The sequence below is a fragment of the Sinocyclocheilus grahami genome, unplaced genomic scaffold, assembly GCF_001515645.1.
Source record: "Sinocyclocheilus grahami isolate Dianchi unplaced genomic scaffold, SAMN03320097.WGS_v1.1 scaffold57.1, whole genome shotgun sequence".
NCBI lineage: Eukaryota > Metazoa > Chordata > Actinopteri > Cypriniformes > Cyprinidae > Sinocyclocheilus > Sinocyclocheilus grahami.
Genome location: NW_015505236.1, coordinates 3,041,013 through 3,062,932, shown reverse-complemented (window position 1 = coordinate 3,062,932; position 21,920 = coordinate 3,041,013). Strand labels below are relative to the sequence as shown.

At 36.1% G+C, this 21,920-nt stretch overlaps 1 protein-coding gene across 14 annotated transcripts in view; it reads left to right on the top strand.

The window, feature by feature from the left end:
- LOC107584160 (PTB domain-containing engulfment adapter protein 1) overlaps positions 1-21,920 on the top strand; it is a 195,956-nt gene that overhangs the window by 169,140 nt on the left and 4,896 nt on the right. For 12 of the 14 annotated variants that reach the window (XM_016270652.1, XM_016270651.1, XM_016270649.1 and 9 more), the window contains 3 exons: positions 12,449-12,528; positions 17,254-17,315; positions 21,364-21,435. In XM_016270652.1, the coding sequence (XP_016126138.1) occupies positions 12,501-12,528; positions 17,254-17,315; positions 21,364-21,435 (162 nt within the window). In that variant the 5' untranslated portion in view covers positions 12,449-12,500. Of the gene's footprint in view, positions 1-6,511; positions 7,015-11,925; positions 11,964-12,448; positions 12,529-17,253; positions 17,316-21,363; positions 21,436-21,920 lie in introns of those variants that run through there. The other 2 variants (XM_016270646.1, XM_016270648.1) reach the window with 2 other exon arrangements.

Here is a 21,920-nt window from a genome sequence, read left to right as displayed (position 1 = left end):
ACACACACACACACACACACACACACACACACACACACACACATATATATATATATATATATATATACATACTCAGGAGCTTGGGTATGTTTACATTTATTTTATCTTTATTTTATCTATAAATAAATTTTGATTTTAGTTTAAATATAATCAATTTATCTAAGTATAATTTCTTAAGTATAATCAATTAAGTATAGTACTTAGTGCCTCCTCCTGTCTGCCTGTTGCATATCCTCACACTGGCGACTTTAAAAGCCTAAATTTTTTCTGAAAGAAGCCACATCGGTGTCAGCAGTTCAAAGCAAACATATATGTTGTATTGAGCGTGTGCTATTTAAATTGAATGGATGAGGACTTAATTTCCAGCTAGCTATAGTTGGAATGGGTAGACAGGTCAGCTCAATTTTCTCAGCTCTCAGCTGCAACAATTTGTAAGTGTATCACTGAGACCGAATCCAATAAATTCTGGTGAACTAACTTAAACCCTAAATTATTGAAGAGTGTAGACTGGAAGTTCTAAGCGGCCCATGCATTATAATTTTTTTCCTTCTTGTTTTCTCGTGATCACAACTTAATTTTCTCGTTATCACAACATAACAAGAGTTGTTTTCTCGTTATCACAACTTTATTTTTCTTGTGATCTCGACATGACATAAAAGTTGTTTTTGTCGTTATCACGACTTATTTTTCTCGTGATCTCGACACAACAAAGGTTGTTCTCTAAGTTACACAACTGCGCCAACAGGTGGCAGTACAGAACTATTGATGGGGAGTTGTATACAATATCCACTATGCTGTAACAGAGATTATCTTACTATTGGGAGTAGGGTTGCAGCGATTAACCGGTTTCGCGATTAACCGCGCTTTAAAACGTCACGGTTAATTAATCGTAAAGGTTCCGCTAAACTGAGTGTTTCTGTTACACGGAACGGAACTGTTGCAGCTTGCGCAAATCGAAAAAAAAGTTACACTAGCGGTGCACCAGCTTAAAATGACGTGCTTATCAGCGGCATGGAGGCTACTACATGCATTAAATTAACTGTGACAGAGGGACCAAACAGCGAAGCTTTATTTCCACCAGAGAAATGCCTATTGATAGTGTGGGACCATTTGGGTACACCAAGAATGACCAGGGTGTCATTTAAATATTGCTGTAAAAAACTGCTGCTAAAGAGCGAATACATAAGGGATAGGCTAATGCTCGGCTAGCTGTACATTGAACGATTTTAATGCACGACGTGAAGGCAAGAACCACCTGATGTGAAGCTACAGCTCGTTAGCTCCGCATTCTGCCCACTTCAGATCAGAAAGAAATTAAATAGTGCAGTAATATCACATTTATTCGAATTAATTATAACATTTAGCTACTTGAATTAATTATTTGAGAGAGCGAGAGGTGACAGTTGCCTGTGTGAATTAGCCTACCTGCGTCTCTCCAGTAGGCTATTTAATCTATTTTATTAATAAAAGTCACTGGGCAGCATTCTCAAGAAGTTTGTGTACGCCTGAATGTTTGTACATGTGTGATCTCACAAACCAAAATAATAGACATGATTTTCTCAGGCCACATGTAAAATCATATGAATTATTATAAATATTATTAAAATGAATACGTATGAATGACAGTTGATTACAATAATATTTTAGTTTATTTCCATCATTAGTAACAGTTTCCCCTGTGGTACAAATAAAGTGAATATTAGTCGTATATTAATAATAGGCTACTTCATTAACTTTGTTATTTACTATACCTGTTGTAGTATTATCTAAGTAAAAACCAACAAGATTTTTTTTTTCACCATGTTTCCAAATTCTCTACCCCAGGTCCAAAAGAAATGTAAAGAATGTACCAACTGAAAACATTAAATACTTTTGTGCTCTATTTCCATTTGTTATTTTCAAAAGAGAAATACTGTCATGGATGTTTACAGAGCAGAGGTCACCTTTTTTTAATTCCAATGGGAGAGATGGACTTTTGTTTGTCTTTTGTTTATTATTATTTTGTGCTGCATTGTTGGTTACTGTGTTATTTCTGTTTCAAAAGCCAGCAATAAATAACACTTTAATATCTAAAGAGTGTTCATGTGATTTTATACATTAGTAATGTTGGGAAATGAATAAATGCATAATAATCGTAAAACCGTGATTATTCCTCAGACAATAATCGTACCAACAAAATCTATAATCGTTGCATCCCTAATTGGGAGATGAGAGGGTCTGTATTACTTACTATTGGAGAAAGCGTAACGGCTAACTTGGATCACGTGTCCCTTAATAACCAATCACATTATAGCCTTGACATCATTGAATTTCAGTCAGAGTTGTACGACACTCAATCGCCGTTTATGGATATCATAGGAATGAATGGGAAGTGCCGTAAGCTGAATCCCACCTGTCGCAAAAAGTCAGTGATTTCTCTTATAAAACTGCATTTTTTTCATGGTAAACTCTAAAAAATAGTTCAATCCAAAAGTATTGTTTAGCGTAAAACATGTTGAAGATTATTAGATAGGCTGTCGATTCATTAAATGATAAGCCGTTTCCTCTAAAAAGCTGTTTATTCAGTGCAGTGAAGCCTCTCAGTGCAGTGAATTTTGCTTGAAATTGTATCTGTTATCTTACGTTATTACTGCTGCACGCACGACTCATCACAGTTTCTCATGTACAATGATCGATGTAGGCTTGTAATGTGCATCTTTCTTATTTTTAATCTTTATCGTTAATAAATGTATATTAATAAGAAATGTGATTTACATATGTATATAATTTAGTTCAATGATGTTATACAGTGTTGTGGCCTAATCTTTTATATTTTCTACATTTCTTTGTAAACCGCACACATCAAGCTCAAGCTTGTAACTCACGTGATATCACAGCATATCCTACATGAATGATAAAAATCACAAACAAATTATTATAATTTATTATTATATATAGCCTAATTTTATTTCAAACGAACGAGGAAAATAAAGTGAGTTGAGTCCAAGCAGCTTAAGATTTTTAGAATAGGCTTCTTCTCTGCATTCTTTTGAATGTGCTCCACCTGCGCATGCAGTGAATGCAATTTGTTGTTAGACCATTTAAAGTTAATTACACAAATAAAATGTGTAGCATAGCCTAACTTTGGACAAAATCACGTTATTTCTAAGTGAAGCAACATTTGCTGAAATACAAGATAAGTAGGCCTATTATTTGTCGATCATTTGCATCTCAAAGGGGGTATTGTAAAACGCTTAACGTTGCTTATGAAGCATACACATTTTTTACGGGCCTTTGGACCCGTATCCGGGTCCACATACCCTAACTAGTTAATGCGTTTAGAGAGTGTTTTTAAAAGACCAAACTCATTAAACACATTATTAGTTAATTATAATTATGTACAGACAAGCAGATGAGTCCAGGATGCGAAAACAACTTTTGTTATGTTGAGATCACGAGAAAATTAAGTCGTGATCACGAGAAAACAATTCGTTATGTCGAGATCACAAGAAAACGAGAAAGAAAAGTTATAATAATGCATGGCCGCTTAGAACTTCCGTATTTCTTTGCTCAATTCACCTATTGTATGAAAACAAGCTCTGGCCTATCTCCTAAAGTCCACAATCATCTCCACAGTTTTGAGTGTGTTCAGCTCCAGGTTGTTGTGACTGCACCAGACAGCCAGCTGCTCAACCTCTTGTCTGTAAGCAGACTCGTCACCATCCTGGATGAAGACCGATGACTGTGGTGTCATCTGCAAACTTCAGGAGTTTAACAGAGGGGTCTTTAGAGGTGCATTCATTTGTGCAGAGGGAGAAAAGCAGTGGGGAGAGCACACATCCCTGAGGAGCTCAAGTGCTGATGGTGCGGGTGTGAATTTTCCCAGCCTCATTAGTTGTTGCCTGTCTGTCAGGAAGCTGGTGATCCACTGACAGATGGAGGTGGGTACAGAGAGCTGGGCCAGTTTATACAGGATGGTATCCGGGATGATGGAGTTGAAAGCAGAGCTGAAGTCCACAAACAGGATCCTTGCATAAGTCCCTGGTTTATCCAGATGTTGGAGGATGTAGTGCAGTTCCATATTGACTGCATCATCCACAGACCTTTTTGCTCAGTAAGCAAACTGCAGGGGGTCCAGCAAGGGTCCAGTAATGTCCTTCAAGTAGGCCAACACCAGTCTCTCAAATGACTTCATGACCGCAGACGTTAAATCAATAGAGCTGTAGTCATTTAGTCCCGTGATTTTTGGTTTCTTACAGGGATGATGGTGGAGCGTTTGAAGCAGGAGGGGACTTTACACAGCTCCAGTGATCCGTTGAAGATCAGTGTGAAGATGGATGACAGCAGGACAGCACATGCTTTGAGGCAGGCTGGAGAGACATTGTCTCGGCCTTTGGCTTTCCTTATCTTATGTTTCCTGAAGACTTTGCATACATCATCTTCACAGATCTTAAGTGCAGGCTGAGAAGCAGTTGGGGGGAGGGAGGGGAGGGTGTTGGTGGCTGTGTTGTAAGATGGTCAGAGCGGGTGTGGGGTGTGAGACCAGGCTTTTCAAACCTGCAATAAAATACATTCAAAACATTGGCTAAAAGTTGACAGCTGATCTATTGAAAAATGCTCTGTTGCTCGACCTTGGTGTTGTTCTATTAGTTGATGGTATGGTATGTCTTGAAGAGTTCTTCTGTAATTATAGCTCATCAAGGCCGGTTTATCACAATTTATGAAGAAAACCACTTTAACCTCACAAGTGGCTGATTTGAAATGCTTTAGGCAGCAAATAGTGCTCAAATTATTTTGCTGTTAAAAATAAGCAGGCAAGTGGGAAACTAGTAAACCAATACTACCAAAAACAAGTTGAGAGCTTGTCAGTGATGCCTTAAAATGCTCCCTACTTAGGCAGCTCACTAGGAATTTTGGAACGGAGATGCTTTTTCAATACGTTTTTAGTGCCATGATACAGATACAGATACAAGTACGTTCTTGGCAAAGGAAGACTGGGGTGCAGCAAAAATAGAAATGCAAAGACTTTTACTTCAGCTAGCTTCCAAACCTTAACAAGACTGTGCTCCTCTTTCTCCCAGCCAAGATCTCCTCACCTACTCTGTTTCCTTTCATCTTCTGCAAGTCACTGAGTCAATGTATCTGCATACATAAACTCTCTCAGTCTCTCAGTTTCACATTTGAGTTGGTAGGATTGGGCAATTCATGTAAAAATGTATCTCAATATCTGTATATCTTTTTATATTTTATACAAAATAACTTGCATTTTAAACAATATTACCAGTTTGCTCCACTAATAAAAACCATTTCAAACAAAGGCATAGAGTTTCAGATTTCCAAGTAACACTAAGTGATTCTGTGTTTTGAGTGAATGATTGAGTGAATCGGCTGAGTGAATGATTCACTGACTCACTCATAAAGCCAGTCACTTGTTTTGTCCCTTAATAAATCAGTGTTTTTGAATGAATCGGTTAATAATTAATTGACTCACTTATAAAGACAGTTTGTCTGGAATGTGCAAACCCACACTGTTGTGAATGTTTTTTAATGGTAGCACATATTAATGGTTGAGTAAGGGTTTGGAATTGATTCGCCGAAATTAACAGTTGACCATTTTGTATCACATTTGTGTGTTTCTGTATTCATTATTAGTAGTTTAAGGTAACATTGTTGGTTTTGCTTATGTTTGTTGTTTTTTCTTTGCCAATCTGAAAGTGTTATCAGATTTCTTAAAGAGCAACATTTAATTGTCAACATTTCTTGCTAATGTCGACCTGGTGCTTTTAAGATTATGACTACTTCTGCACTTCTTAAAACATATGGTCCAAACCACAGAATAAGTACTTTTACCTCACAAAATGGAAAATGCCAAAGTCTTAAACGCATTACTTTCCCCTCCCCACATCTGTCCACTCAAGGAGGAGGGGGCGAGAGGATGGAAAGGAAAACAAATTTTATCATATTAAAGGAAAGGAATCCTTAAAAATATTCTCAGACCTGCTGATGCCAAGACTAACACCGCCCCACCCCTCTCTATTTCTTGAAGATGTGAAGAGAGAATGGCTGTACTTTTCACCATTTATATGAGCTGTTCATTTCCATGTCTGCTGTCTGTATAGTGTCTTGGTCATCTGTAACGGTTGTGACATGATGAATAAGGCATAGGTCAGATTTCAGTGAGTGTATTACTGTTAGCTGCCAAAGTCTACTGTCTTGCACTCAAGTTGCTCTGTGGATGAAGTATGAACCAGAATTTTTGTGGTTAGTGTTTTTTTTTTTTTTTCTGTGGTGGAAATTTTTGTTTTTATGTGTTCAGCAAGTTTTCAGTGTGAATTACTCAAACCGATGCCCTGCTAACACTGATACTTCTTTTTGGAAGAAGTTAAGTTAATAAAAAAATTACTATTATTTAAAACATGCATCTTGCAGCCTTGGTCAGCGTTAGCAAGGCAAAATAGCCTAAACCCTCTTTTATTACTGTTATTACGTTTTGAGTTGCAAAATAGTGCCAATTGTGTATTCTAATGTTGAAAAAAAAAATCTAAATGAAATGAAAGCACTAGTATGTTGCTATGAACAGTGGTCAAATGTACAGTTTTAGCGATCATTATAGAGATATTTGACTGTTAAAACTGTGATTGGCCAATCGGAACCATGTTTTCCAGAGATATAAATCTAAAATATTTTCCTCTGCACAGCACTACTTATTTCTGTCATTCTCTCTTCCTGTCTCCTTTCTCTTGTTCTTTCTTTCAAGAAGTTCTTTCACACTCATCAGACACCTAGTTTTGCTTGCAAACCCGCCGCCCCTCTTACTTCACATAACCCCATCTGGCCAACAGCTGAAAACTATTAAGCACTGCTGGAACTTCCTCCTTAGTATCCCAGCTTGTGTGAAAGCAAATAAGTCGCCCGGCTCTACATTTCACCCATCTTTTCGCTTTCGTCTAAAGGCGCTCTCCACTGGTTTTCTCATTCGGTTCATCTTTGCCAGAAGACACTGGCTGGTGCTTTGGAAATCTCCTCTCATTATTGGTAAGAATGTTGGCCTTTTTATGTGGAGAGGTCTGACAGAAAGGACTGGAGTGTTTGGAGTATGGCTCTGAGCTCAGCGGAGAATAACAACTGATCCATGTAAGGAATCCAGAGGGTTGAATTAACAATCGTTGTTTTAGAATGGTTGCTATTTGAGCTCAGTGAATAGGGTTCTGTTGGAAACAAAGGATATTTTTATTTAATTCTGTGTTTCTCAGTGCAGTTGTGGTGGTGAAAGCATAGTTTTGTTGTAAATGCTGGCAGTGTTGACTCAGAGATGGATCATATCAGTGGAATGTTCCTCTGCTTTGAACGGCCTTAACCTTTTTTTTTTGGACTGTGGATGTTTATATTTTCCTGTTCATCCCGAGCTGCTGCATGCTTTTTGAGTGTTTGGAAATTTTTGGATTTTTAAACTTCATCAAAATTATTTAATAAAGTTTTTTGATAGTTGACTACAACATTTTAAAAAATGACCATTTCCTAAGTCATATCAGTATTAGTCTTTTTTTTTTTTTTACTTTTTTCTTTTCTTCAATAACTGATCCTGTTGTAGCTTCTGTTTTCAATGAATGTGAGAGATATTTTGTTTGTATTCTTAAGAATACCCTTAAGAATTGCATATGTAAAGTGCATGTTAAAGCATGCATAAAGTACATGAGAACATGTTTTTTTGGTCTTCTCTGATGCCATTTTTAGGCTTCCAAGCATGAAGTTCAGAAATTATTGTCATAATTATTATTGTTTTTTCTCCCCTAAAATGGAATGTGCAGAACAAACTGTAAATGGTAGAAAGGCCTAAATGTCAGCCTAAACTCAAAAGTTGTGAGATGGAATATTGGTGCTACTACAAAGCAAAAAAAAAAACATTTTGATTTTTATATTTCATGAGACGTCATGGAAACATGTGTTTTATATTCAGGGATTTGTCTCATGTTTTAGATGTCTCTTATACCCACATTTGTTTCTGCATATAACGTTTTTCTAACATATTACATTTTTTGAAAACATGATTTGCAAATCAAGTTGTCTGCCTGGTCTGTATTTGATAGACTTCAGAACATTGTAGTCCAGAAGGCCTTAGACAGCAGTTATTGTTTTAGAATATGAATTTTTGTGAGATTTTTAGTTGAAAGACAAATTGCACTTGGATCTGCTATTTGCAACTTTATTTGTACTTTAACTCCAGCAAAAAGGACCCAGGCAATCTCAGTTCTCAAATCTGGAGGACTTTAGCTTCTCCACCCAACAGTTATAAATTGCTTTGGGTTCTCTCAGACATGCATAAGCTGGAGTTCTCTTTGAAGATGCTAAATATTATCAGCAGAACTTTGCAGCTCAGCATAAAGGAAGGTCTCAGGGTCTCCCCTGTGGGACAGAGTGACCAGCCAGGAAGTGATAAACGGAGAACAAACACAGCTGCTATCAGTCAGGCAGACAGCACAGCCAGGTGTTTGCCCAGGTGTGACCGGGCAACTGATAATATTGCTAAGCAGAATAACTGGGAAAGAGTGGGTATTGTATCCAGATTTTTGGAATGTTGTAATGAAATGGCTTGGCCGGTTTTCTGTGGAGCAAATGTGTTAGGTAAGGAAACCTGTGCAATGTTGACTGTAAATATGATTCAGTTTATATATGTCAGCCCTTTTTCACAAGTTTTCTGAACTGTGACAGAACTTCGAATGATTTATCAATTCTTTCGAAGTTGTTCCAGCTCTTTGTCTCTTCAGGCTGCTGGCAGGGTTGATGCGATATACTCGTGACTCCACCTGCTCAGTCAGTGATGTCCACTGTCCTTGTACATTTGACTCTCCATGGCTCTTTATGACAGATCAATTGCCTGTGAATAAAAAAAATACAAGTGCCTGCCTTCCTGTTCAGCCTCTTTGCTTTTAAAATTGGCAGTCTGTCATGTTGAAGCCTGTTTGCTTTGCTCTCTTGGGAGCCAAAAAAACCTAAATGTGCCTGTGTACTTGTAAAATGTATTTGATGCTTTTATCATATTTTCTAAATAAACTTTATATATTTAAAAAAATATTTATACATCTAAAGAACTTTTAAAAATATATATAAAAAAATATTGATGTATATGTATATTCATATTTTCTGAGGGCTTTTCAAAAGTCTCTTGCAATAATTCAGATGTATTATAGCCCATCTGTCATAGACAAAACCATTCTCTTAAGACAAAAACCCGTTATTGCGGATTTATGCCTCATTGGTTCAACCCAGTAAGTGGCTTGCATATTGTCATCATCATATAACTGGTACAAAATGGGATGAATGATATGTTGAAGGTTTAAAGGAGACATATTATGCCCCTTTTTACAATATGGAATATAAGTCTCTGGTGTTCCCAGAATGTGTCCGTGAAGTTTCAGCTCAAAATACTCCACAGATCATTTATTATATCATTTTGAAAATGCCTATTTTGAGTGGAAGCAGAAACACGCTGTTTTTCGGGCCTGTCTCTTTAAATGAGCTGCTGCTCCACGCCCCCTTTTCCAGAATAGAGTTGCGCCATTACAACGGTACCTGATTAAAAAAAACCCATCTGTTTTGGTTCTGATTATCATGTTTATCGCGCTGAAATCATGCGTTTTAAATCATACGAGTTTAAACTTCTGATATACGGTTTTCTGAGAGCACACATCCGAAGCACGCGCACAGAAAGTGGCTGTCACAGCATGCGAGTACTAAACTAAGTACTCATTCACACACAAGTTTACATTAAAAACACACGAGTTACAAAAAACAGTCGGTTATGTCTGTGAAGGTAAACAACTGGGAAATAAATTGCATGTTTATTTTAGATCTGTGTGGCAGCAGCAACAGTAAATAAATCAATAAATCCACTGCTTGCTTGTCTCCTCTGAGGCTGGGACTGTAAATAGTGTTCTGTGCTCATCTGTGCAGCCAAAGACAGAACATTTGGCATGTTTTGCTCAAACCTTCGCCATGGCATTAGAACTAGTACACCGTTGTCGCTTGTGAAAACACAATGACGGTGCCGTGGGTGGAAACTTACAGATTAAGGGGCGGTAATATTATAATGAGATCCCTTTGCCACGTCACCAAGGGAGTGAAATCAGACGCGCTCGGTTTCTCAGACGCTTGCAGAAAAAGGCTTCCCAAAACAAAGTTACAGGGTTAACCTTTTTCACGTTTCCTTGGTTGGTAGATGCACCAGGGACCTGATTATAGCACTTAGATCCTGGAAAAGTCAGATTTTCATGGTATGTCACCTTTAAAGAAAACATGAATGCATTGTTTTGTCATGAAGCCTTAAATTACATTATTGTGTGCCTTGTCTTCCCAAAATGCTATAATTTAATATAATGCTATAATAACTCCAGTAAAGCACCACACCCTTCACATGAAGACACACTGTAAAAATCATAGGCATCTCTCCTTACATTGCATATTTTGCACGACGTTGTGTGAAAGGACTTTAAACTCATTACTCATCAACTCAAAGGACTTTTTGTTTAAAACATTATTGGTTATATCGTAATAGCATTTCATACTATAGGGTCTAAATGGAACTTAGCATTTCCTCTCAAGACAGCACACAATCAGTTTTTCAGTTTTTCTTTCATTACTATCATGGCCATGATGTTTGAGAGGAGAGGGAAAAAAGTGCACATCGTACAGTATTTACCGTGAACATTTAACAATAATTGTACTGGCATGAAAGCTGCTCAGTTATTCTTAACAAGAATATAAAATGCTTTAAGTTATGTACAGCATTAAAACTGCATTGTTCTCATTGTCTCCATGCATTTTACCATGAACATGATTAGCTCTACACAACAAATTCAGGAAGTCAATGATAAACATACCCAGCAAAGTTGTCCTGTATCATGTTCAAATTAACAAGATAGGCAGTGGGAGTAATGAGTTTGAAGTCACTGAGGTTAAAGACACATTTGTCTGAAGAGTCTCTATGAAAATCTTTTGTCTTTCCTGCATCAGGGAAATCAGTAATGTGCACATGGACCCCTTGAGGAGGTCTTGCAATCTCTTCTTTCAGCATCCATCCATCCAACAATAACATTGTAATATGTCTGCCCATTGGGCTTAACATTTGATTAGTTTGTTTCATAGCCTGTATAAGTCATTGGCTAAGCTTATCTCCTGATGTTTGACCATGCCTGAGAGGGAGAAGCTTAGGATAGCATGCAGTGAAAAGAAATTCTACAGGACATCTCTTTTTTTTTTTTCCTGTAGTGCCAACGAAATGAGCATCATTTTCTGTCAGTTCACGTTGTTTTTCCCATTGAAGCAGGATGTTTTGAGTGGTACATACAGCTCTTCCCTGTCTTTTTTCAATAGCCAGTAGGCTTCAGTTTCACATGTGTGTCATTGCGGAAAAAGAGAGATTCTCATTTTAGATCATATTTCACTGGGAAAAAATCCATATACATGTTAAAATGTTTATTTTGTTGATGTTCAGGTGTACATGGTATAGATGGTCTCAAAGACATGGGCTAAAAGCCATGCAAGTCCAATTTTATTTTCATTCAATCGTAAACAATTTCAGTCATTTTAAGCTTATTATTAAAAAAGACAGACAGACAGACAGACAGACATAGATAGATAGATAGATAGATAGATAGATAGATAGACAGATAGATAGATAGATATTTTTTCTCTCCAAGATGCTTGAAGAAACCTACCTGCAAAGCTACAGACAGTAGGCTACTGTGAAAAGTTTTTGGCACTTGTGTTAAAATGCTGTAAAGTAAGGATGCTTTCAAAAATAATGTTATAAATAGATTTTCCACAGTTCTTCTGGATTTAGTCTGTCTCCGTTTTTTGTGATTCTTCATGTCATTCCAGATACACTGGATGATGCTGAGATCAGATCTCTGTGTGGAGCACTGGCTGCTGTCAGATTCCTTGTGCATACAAAAATCTCACTGGATTATTTCAATCAATGGCAAAAGGAATGTTTGGAAATTAAACTGATATTTCCTACTGACAGACTACAGCAAAAGATAGAAATAACTGACTTAAAACCTTTTTTTGTGAAAAAAAACCCCTTTTTTTCTAGTGGCCTTAGGCTTTTGCATATATATATATATATATATATATATATTATAGCACCTTTCATTTAACACAGTCGCAGTCTAAATTTTTGAAATATTTGAACCATGAAGGGCATATTTATAGTTTTGACTAATAACCCTCCTACATGCTGTAGTGCTTTTAGTTTATCCCCCCAATTCTTTTTTTCTTTTTTGTTCAGAGATATTTGCTTTTTATTTCTTGTGAACCCAATAACTTTTAACCTAGTAACATTTTTGTGCAATAACACACCATAGGAGACTTAACCTTAGGGGCAGATTCACAGGATTTTGTTTTTGAAACATGTATTCCTATTTCTCAGACTCCGTGGATTAAATTTCCATATACTTTCTCATCCCACCAGGTAGAGGTGGCACATTCCAGGAAATCGCAGCTAAGACGGAGCATTTTCAAGCATGAACCGGGCATTTAACAGAAAAAAAGGTATGTGGGTTGTACCAGTTTTTGTCTTGCTTTCCTCTCTCTCCTCTGCATGTCCATCCAGCTCAGAACCTATAGGGCCATCAAACGATTTTTCAAATGTAATAGTTTTAATGGTATTGTTTAATTAATAGTAATTATTATTTGCATATATATATATATATATATATATATATATATATGCATACTGTATATGTTAAAATTGACAGTCCTAACAGAAACCCTTATAAAACTCTATTGTTCAGACTCTCCCTTTTCATACTCTTATCTGTCTGCCTGTATCTCTGTCTATCTCTACCTCTCTTTTTTCCTCACCTATAGTCTCTCCTCCCTTTCTGTCATTTCTCAGTGGCTTGGAGCAGACAACCTGTCTGCCTCCAGAGGTCTGTTTTTTTTTTCTCTATGTATTTACAACCACCTGTCCCACCCTTCTTTCCAAAATGAATTAATGGATCTTTGATGTGATAAGCCCTACTGGCCAGTCTTAGATCCCAGATGGCAGGGAATGCACTAGTAATATTTCTGTGTTAGGAGCTCCTGTTGGCCTGTCTGGCTTGCTTTGAAGATATAGATTATAATCACAAGTAGTGTCCAGTGCTGAATCCCTCAGAATGGCAAATGATGATGCTTACAAATATATTCTCAGGTGAATGTAATACATCTGTTTTTTTATATGAATAAGACATTATATTGTAAGTATGCAGAGTACCATTTTTCAAGTACCAATACACTCTGCTGTTACTGACTACTGTATTTTTAGCTTGTCTAATGTTTTCATGAGCTGTTATCTCCAATATTAAAAACTTGAAATACCAGGACATCGTTAAAAACCAAGATTGTTGAATTTTTGTTTTTCATTGCAATATGTAAACAAACCAGTTCATCATTGTATAATGCATCTCTAGTGTACTACATTGCAAATTCATTTAGAATTTGCTCATTTACCCAGAACAAGTTGTAATCTGATTTCATGAAGAGGTTAGGCATAACAAAGTAATTATTTTGGCACTGAAAAGAGCAAAGCTCTTGCGGCCACAACACATTTCCCTCCACTGCCTTGTGGATGTTCCTGCTGTCACAATTGCCTCCTTTCTGGTGCACAGGACAGTGCTGTTGGACCGTGGAGAGCGCCAATAACCCATCTGTCTGAAGGAAAGCATTAAATTCTCCAACTAACACAAAAAGGTCTATCCAAGCCACTTATGAACAATAGCGACATTTACCAGAGAGAGTTAGTAATCATTTTATGGCCATGCATTCATTAGCAGCAGTGTCTGGTGAGAGTGGTGATGTGACGTTACAGAAGATTCACAGAGAGGTTTCTGTCTAATGAAGTCTGACTAATGCAATCTTGCATTGCAATTAGATGTGTGATTTGTCATTGGTCAGTAAGGTAGCGTAAATATGTATCTCTTTGTTTATTATATGGTCATTAATTATTTTTCTTTTTCAGAGTTAATGGATGATCATTTGTCTCATAAAACTCAGCCTAATAAATTCAACTACGATCTGAAAGTTTATCAAGATGTTATAGGCCTTGGATGGATTGATGGTCAGCTATTGAACAAAAAAGGCTGTCGTATAAACTGTACGTTTGTAAAATAATATATGCTAGCTATGTCAGGCTGTCAAAATAATGTTTTGATTCTTCAGGGTAAATGGCTGATATATAGAAGAATGAAATATAAATTACTGTTCACATACTCTACTTTTATAGACTTTTAGTTTCTGAATTAAATGGTTGGTAATCTACAAAGCCGAAGGCAGAAATGCTGTTTGTGTGATGACAAAGAAATAATTGGAACCAGATTCTTTCCAGACTTATGCATCCAATTACCAGACACAGAACATGAAATAGCAACAGTGTCTGTTATTTAGAGCGTAATAAAATCAAGTTTGAACCCAAAAATGATCAGCTTGAATAGCCTCAACAGTACAAAAGATTTCTCAGTCGAGAAACTTTGAGTAATGATTTAGCATAATCTCTGATGTGATTTGTGCATTTTTCTTTCTTTGTTTTTTTTTTTTTCATTTTTAATTTTTTCTTTCATTTTTTTATGCCTTTAAGCTCAGAAATGATTGCATTTGGTGAGAGTGGCTGGTTAATTAGTGACAATCTAATATTCCCAGTATCCTGTAAATAACCTTAGCTAAATTATACACAGTTCCACTACCTAATTACTTACATTACAGTAGTTGTTGTGCCATGTTTTTCTTTCTCTCTGTCTTATTTATTTATCACAAAACGCTTTAAGAAATTTCTGAATATGTCATTGTGGCATTACTAATACCTTCAGGCTTTTTTTAGTGCATAGCGGGAGATGACAGAAATACCCTGCGATTATGGAAAAAACATAATCTTTCTTTAATGAAAAACTGTCCATGTGCTTACAAGACCAGTATGCACAGACCTTGCCCAGACCATGTATTAAAATGTGCGTTCAACACTTAATCTATTTCAATTGAAATACAATACAGAAGCTTAGTTCCAAGGGCATTTCTTTACTATTTGTTGTAGTGGCGTATAGAAGCATTACTATTGTAATAGATGATTCCTGTCTTATTTCTGCTATAACGTTGTCTTATTGCCATTAAGAGCTCCAAGAATCAAAGCAGTGAGCTTTAAAATTAGATGCAGAGACTACCAAGGCTCTTATGCTCTTCTGAAGCCCTTGCAGAGAAAACCTGCTAAGAATATGCCAAGATGTTCTGATTTGTCATTGTTGATCATTAGATATTAGTTTGGGAAACATCATCAATATTTGGCTGCTCTTCCTATTCATTAAATTAAATGCAAAACACTCTATTGACGCATCTAATTAAATGCTAATAGTCAGACAAACAGATAGTCAAGATGATCAGATATGCAGAGAAATGCTTTGATGGCACCACAAACCACTTTTGCTTATGCTATGACCTTTTGACAGATTTTCCTCTTTGTCATCCGTTCTCCATTTATATTGGTTTCTATTCTGAAAACACTGTATAATAAGCAATGCATTTCTCCAGACACTTTGTCATCAGCTTCGGCATCACAGTGAACTCTATGAAACACCTACCCTTCCTACACAAAGATGTACACAAAAACACTGTGACATTTTGAGGTGTGCGCTCTTCATTTGACCTATGAATCACACCCACTTTATGAGGAATCTAAGCGGGAAAACACTGTATCCTGACAGTCTGTGGAAGAAGAATAACTGGCAGATTTTCAATAAGCAATGGATTCATGAGGATAAATATGAGATCAGAATATACAGCTTGGATTGAATCTTTATAATTATCTTTAAAGTTAATGTACGATGACATGTTATATCTATAACGCACCAGTTTAAAGGGGTCTTATGATGTTGCTAAAAAGAACATTATTTTGTGTATTTGGTGTAATAAAATGTAAAGTATTTTCGCTTTCGCCACGAAACACACAGCATCTTCACAACATGGCGGCGGCAGCAACAATAAAGTTACGCCGCCTTTCTTTGCGTGAACATTTGGGTGGCGTTATGCAAATCTTCCCACATCGTGACGTAGACGTGTGGGGGCGTGTTTAAACGAGGCGTTTTATGAGGGCGTGAACCAGTCTTAACTTTTATAAAGAATATCTCTTTGGGTTTGAGACTTTAGTCTTTGCAACTTCAGGGATCTTATCTATTCACGAACAGCTTGTAACACTCCAAAGAGAAAGGAAAACTTGAAATCGCATCATATGACCCCTTTAAACCCTAATTGCTCTGAATGCCTCAAAAATGACCGTTTATCTAAGAGTCATCCATATTTCAGTTTTTTCTTTTTCTGAATATTTACAATTAACTGCTCATTCAAATTGATCATTGCTGTCTTGAAATACCAGAAGAGGTTCTGAGTCCTCAAGGGTCTTTTGTTTCGATCTGCTTGAGATATACTTGACTAAATGGGAGATTGATTAGTCGTTGTTTCCCTATAAATGGCTGTATGGCATCCTCTCAATTGTAAGACATTAAAGCAAATTTTAAAGGAAGAATTGGGGGGAAAAAGAAAAGTGTAAAGAGTTATAAATGTTGGAAATGTGCATTGCCAAACACCTGATACGTATTATATAGGGAATGGGAAGCGATTTTGGGCATGCGATGGTGTGGCTAACTCTGTTAATGAACTCAGGGTATTAATACTGACAAATCGGCAGGCGCGCTGAATCTTGTGACTCCTGTGGCTTGTTTGTCACAGTTAGGCCTTGCAGTTTCCTCTAAGCTGTCACAACAGCACAGGCACGGTGGTGTCTCCTGTCTGTCACATTTGACCCCGTCTGCACTCCTTTGAAGCCAATCTCAGTAATTCACCTTCTGACAAGCCAGTTTGATCTACACTGCAGCTTTAGCTGAAATCCTTCTTGTACACAGACATTTGGCTGTACATATTTGGCAATCTTTGAAAATTACTTGATTTAACAGTTACTTAACTACTGTAAAGGAAAAAGAATAATTATTTATTATCATATGGTTTGTTGTTAAAACACTTTTATTGCTAAGTGGTCTGAACAGCAGTTGATTAATGAATACTCATTTATAATAATTGGTTTGTTGTTTATACACATTTGCTCTAGAGTTTTTGCTGCTAAGAGGTTTGAACAGCAGCTGATTTAAAGGACTACTTATTTATATACTGTTTGTCTAAAACATTAAGGATATCATTAAGATATTGCGTACTTCATAAAGAACCGTATTACATTAATAGTGTTCTGTCTCTTTCTAGATAAATCATGGATGCACACTCCAGAAGCACTGGCCAAGCATTTTATAGCATACAATGTCAAGGTATGTGTTATGAACCTCTTTTTTTCTCTAAATATTTTTCTCTTAAGATTCACTGTTTTGCTGATCTTTTGTATAATTTGTGTTTTTGTATCATTTTACTACCTTTGTACACTTAGACTCTTATTCTGAAGTTTTAGGTCTGTAAGATTTTTTAAGTTTTTAAAATAAAGTGAAAGTGACGTGACATGTGGCCAAGTATGGTGACCCATACTAGGAATTAGTGCTCTGCATTTACCCATCCAAAGTGCACACACACAGCAGTGAACACACACCCGGTGCAGTGGGCAGCCATTTATGCTGCAGCGCCCGGGGAGCAGTTGGGGGTAGTGACGGGAAGTTCGGATCATTTGACCGACTCGGACCTTTGAGTCTCGTTCAGCAAAATGAACGAATCTTTTTGAGTCATTTCGTTCATTTTAGCAAAATATAATTAAAATCGAACCTGCAACCTTTGGGTTACGAGTCCGACTCTCTAACCATTAGGCCACGACTTATAAATTTATAAGGCTGCGTTTCATTGATAAAAAATACAGTGAAAACAGTAATATTGTGAAATATTAGTATATATGTTTTTAGTATATCTTATTATTTTTTCTTTGATGTATACAAAATTCAAAGGAACAGCATTTATTTGAAATATAAATATGTTGTAACATTTTTGCTGTCTTTACAGTTACTTATTTCAGACTTTTGAATGGCAGTGTATGTCTCTTTTAATTTTGTTAAATAATTTACTTATATTTATTGAATTTATATATAAATGTAATATATTTAATGAACCAGCCTAATGGAGTACAAAAAAACTATTGTAGTATGAGAATAAATAGCTTGACTTTATTGGAAATAACACTGCATCTTGCAGAAAAAAAACAAGAATGGGATAAAGAAAGAAAATTGGGTCAATTTTGATTTCATGTTGACTTTAATGCTTGTTGGCATAAATACAACAACTGTACTTCTTTTTTTTTTTAAACACACAACAACAAATATCCAGAGGTCTAAACAGAGACAGCTTAAATGGATGGATCAATGCAAATGCTATGACAATTTTCTATCTAAGTCTTTTTTTCTTCTTTTTGCACAGTCTTTTCGCAAAACAATGAATTTGTTTGTGTCTCTTTTACTATTCATCAAACATCTTGTGGGCAAGAACATCTCATATACACTGTCAGTGCGGTTTTACGCTCCCTTTCACCAAAGACTCATCTTATGTTCAGGGCTGAGAAGCTGTCTACTCCCGAGCAGTGCTTCTAAGATGTCTTACTGAATTCTTCACAAAAACAAAAACAGTTTTGATTCTCAGAGCTGCCAAAGTTTCAGCTTTGTTGTCTGCCTTTGGAAATGAGAATAGACAAAGAAAGTGAGTTAAAGAGGGGGAAAAAATATATTCTGCCAGTGTAGCAGGTGGTAGATTAGTAAAGACTGTATGTCTTTGGCAAAAAAACACCTTCAAATAGACCGGCAGGGAACAGTCATCAGGAACAAGAGACTCTCCACCCAGTGTAATGTAGTGTATCTATCACTCCTGCTTCACTTTCTGTCCTACCGTGCTCACTTGCCCTTGAGTGTGGATGGCATCCATCATAACTACGTGCTGCAGACATGTTTATGGAGTCTTATTTGTTTAACTCCAGTTTGGAAGACAATGCAGTTATTGTGCCCCAGAAGAGTTTCTCTGATTTAAAAAAAATAAATAAATAGAAAATAGAAAAAATGTTTGTGTAAGCTTTCTGTATAATGATTAAGTCTAATCATAAATCAATTACTTTCAATGCATTCTTGGAAAACGGCAGACCAGCTGTAATGGCTGAGTTCCAGAAATTATCATTTTGAAAGGTAGTGGGACCTTATAAAGATTCTGTTTATAGCCGTATCTGAGAGTAACATGAAAATAAGAAATGTTTATGTGACGAGTGAAAATGGGTCAGACCATAAAATCACACAAGTATAGTTTGGGAGTCTTTGTGGTTACTGTCAAGTTTTTGTTCATTTATTCATTTCAGTAGAGTAGCCATTAGACTAGAGAAATAATGGCAAGGTCTTTTAAGAACCGTCAGCTTGCACAGCGTCTAGACAGATGCTTGACCACAAGGACTGGGCAAAGGTTAATAGCTCCATCTGTTGGATGCTAAATGTAGTGTTGTTCATGTTCATGTTCATGTTGATTTTCTTTTTATAAAAATGTTATGCCCAAATTTGTTCCAGATTAAATGTGGAGAATGTTCTTAGCAATCATCAAAGCCTTATAATGAAATTAACATTATAATTGAGCGCACAATAAAAATGGAAATTTTATCTAATGGACTTTTGATGATGTTTTTTTATTTTATTATTTATTTATTTATTTATTTAGGGGAGAGCAGGGTGATTTGAGCCTGCGGGGAAGTTGAGCCACCCCTTGTTTCTAGACAACCTTAAACACAATTGGTGATATGACCACACATATTTGAATATTTAAGTATTTTACGCACCCTGAGGTGGAGATGGGCCCATGTAATAATTGGTAACTACATTTAGGTTCAAAAATATTTTTGGGGGTTTTTTTGCTGTTCAAAGTATGTTCAAGGACTCATGCTTCTTGTGTCTGAACAATTACAGACAAATCTGAAGAAACTATCACACATGTATTTGTGCTTTAGGAGGTTATAATATGAGGCTATACTGTTAGCATGATGTTAGCTCTAAACTGCTGGATGATACAAGTTTGTTAAAGTGGTAGGAATGGGGTAAGTTGAGCTAGTTTACTTTAATTCTACATTATATTTCATTAATTTTACACCATATATAATTTTGTTCTTTGTTTGAACTTGATTTTGTTCTGTAAAATTTTAAATAGGCCTTATGAAAATTGGCCACTGAAGTTTTTATGATATTGTATTTCCCTGCAACATATAAGTGGGATGTTGAGTACTATTAACCGGAATGGGGTAAGTTGAGCTAGTTTACTTTAATTCTACATTATATTTCATTAATTTTACACCATATATAATTTTGTTCTTTGTTTGAACTTGATTTTGTTCTGTAAAATTTTAAATAGGCCTTATTAAAATTTGGTCTCTGAAGTTTTTATGATATTGTATTTCCCTGCAACATATAAGTGGGATGTTGAGTACTATTAGCCCATTTCTGGAAGGTCAATTGCAGTCTGTTTTTATTTTTTTTTTAATTATTAAAATTTTTCAATTTGAACTTTTTGTTCTGAAATGTTTTAATAATTTAAAAAAACGTCTTCAGAGTTGTGAACTATACCTTTAAATAAAACTTTTAAGACAGCATCCATCCATCCATTCTATTATCCAAACCTACATGTCCTTATTAGGGTCGTGGGGAGCTGGATCCTAAGCCAGCGTCTTGAGCCACAGATGAGGAAACTCCCTAGATGAACGACCAGTCCATCACAAGGCTCACACATAGATTTTAAGAAGTCATTTTTATTGAATTTCTCTTCCTCTGATATAGCATGAGGTGAAAATGTTCAGTTTACTTCAGCATAATCAGTGGCACAGTTTAACTCCATGAGGCTCAACTTACCCTCTCCCTAGGCTCAATTTACCCCTCACTGGGGGCAAGTTGAGCCAAGAGACCACTTTTTTTGGAAAGCCTATTTTGAAAGCAGTTTATTTTAGACCCAAATTGATTATTCCCAAGGATGCACAACATCCTGAAATTTATGTACATATTTAAGTTGGACCCATTACTGTCATGTGCTCACTTTAAACACGGCATAAGTAAAAACTGGCTCAACTCACCCCACTCTCCCCAATTTATTTATTGATTTATTTTGTAGCTTGATCACTAAAGTCACTATAAATGTTATATGCAAAAAGAGCACGTTCTTTAAAAATTCTCTGTTTGTATTTCACAATAAAAGAGTGTTTGTACAATAAACGGAAGCATATATGTGGCTTGATTTGTGGTCAATGTCTTTAAATGCTTTCCTTAATAATTGACAGACCTTAGACTTGATTTGATTTATTTTATTTTCAAATATTTATAAAAAAAAAAAAAAAAAGTTCCACATCATATGATTTTCATGTTTTTCCCACAGTTTCTGGGGCATACAGAAGTTGATCAACCCAAAGGTACGGAGGTGGTGAAAGATGCTGTCAGAAAGCTCAAGGTACGTTACTGTAGTATTACATTGGCTGCACACAGAAGGTGCCATTGCTTCCAACTGGAAACAGGAAGTGTTATTTCTCTTAAGAAGATGTAATATCAGAACCCTCCAGCTGTTTCACCTGTTTAATGAGAATTTTATTTCATCAACCCTCCCCTCTCAGTCTTACATTTATACATCACTTATAAGGGGTTTTGATAAAATAGGAAATGCTATATCAATTGAAGAAGGTCATATTTAAATAATAATAAATGATTATTATTGTTGTTATTATTATATGAATGTGTTACATGAATTCTCTTTTATCAACTCAAGATAAAACAACACATTATATTGGTAAATTAACCAAGGACTTTTTAAAAACTGATCTTAAACATATCTGATTGTGTTTTCTCTCTCCCTCTCTCTCTCTCTCTCTCTCTCTCTCTCTCTCTCTCTCTCTCTCTCTCTCTCTCTCTCTCCATAATCACACAAACACATTAAAAACA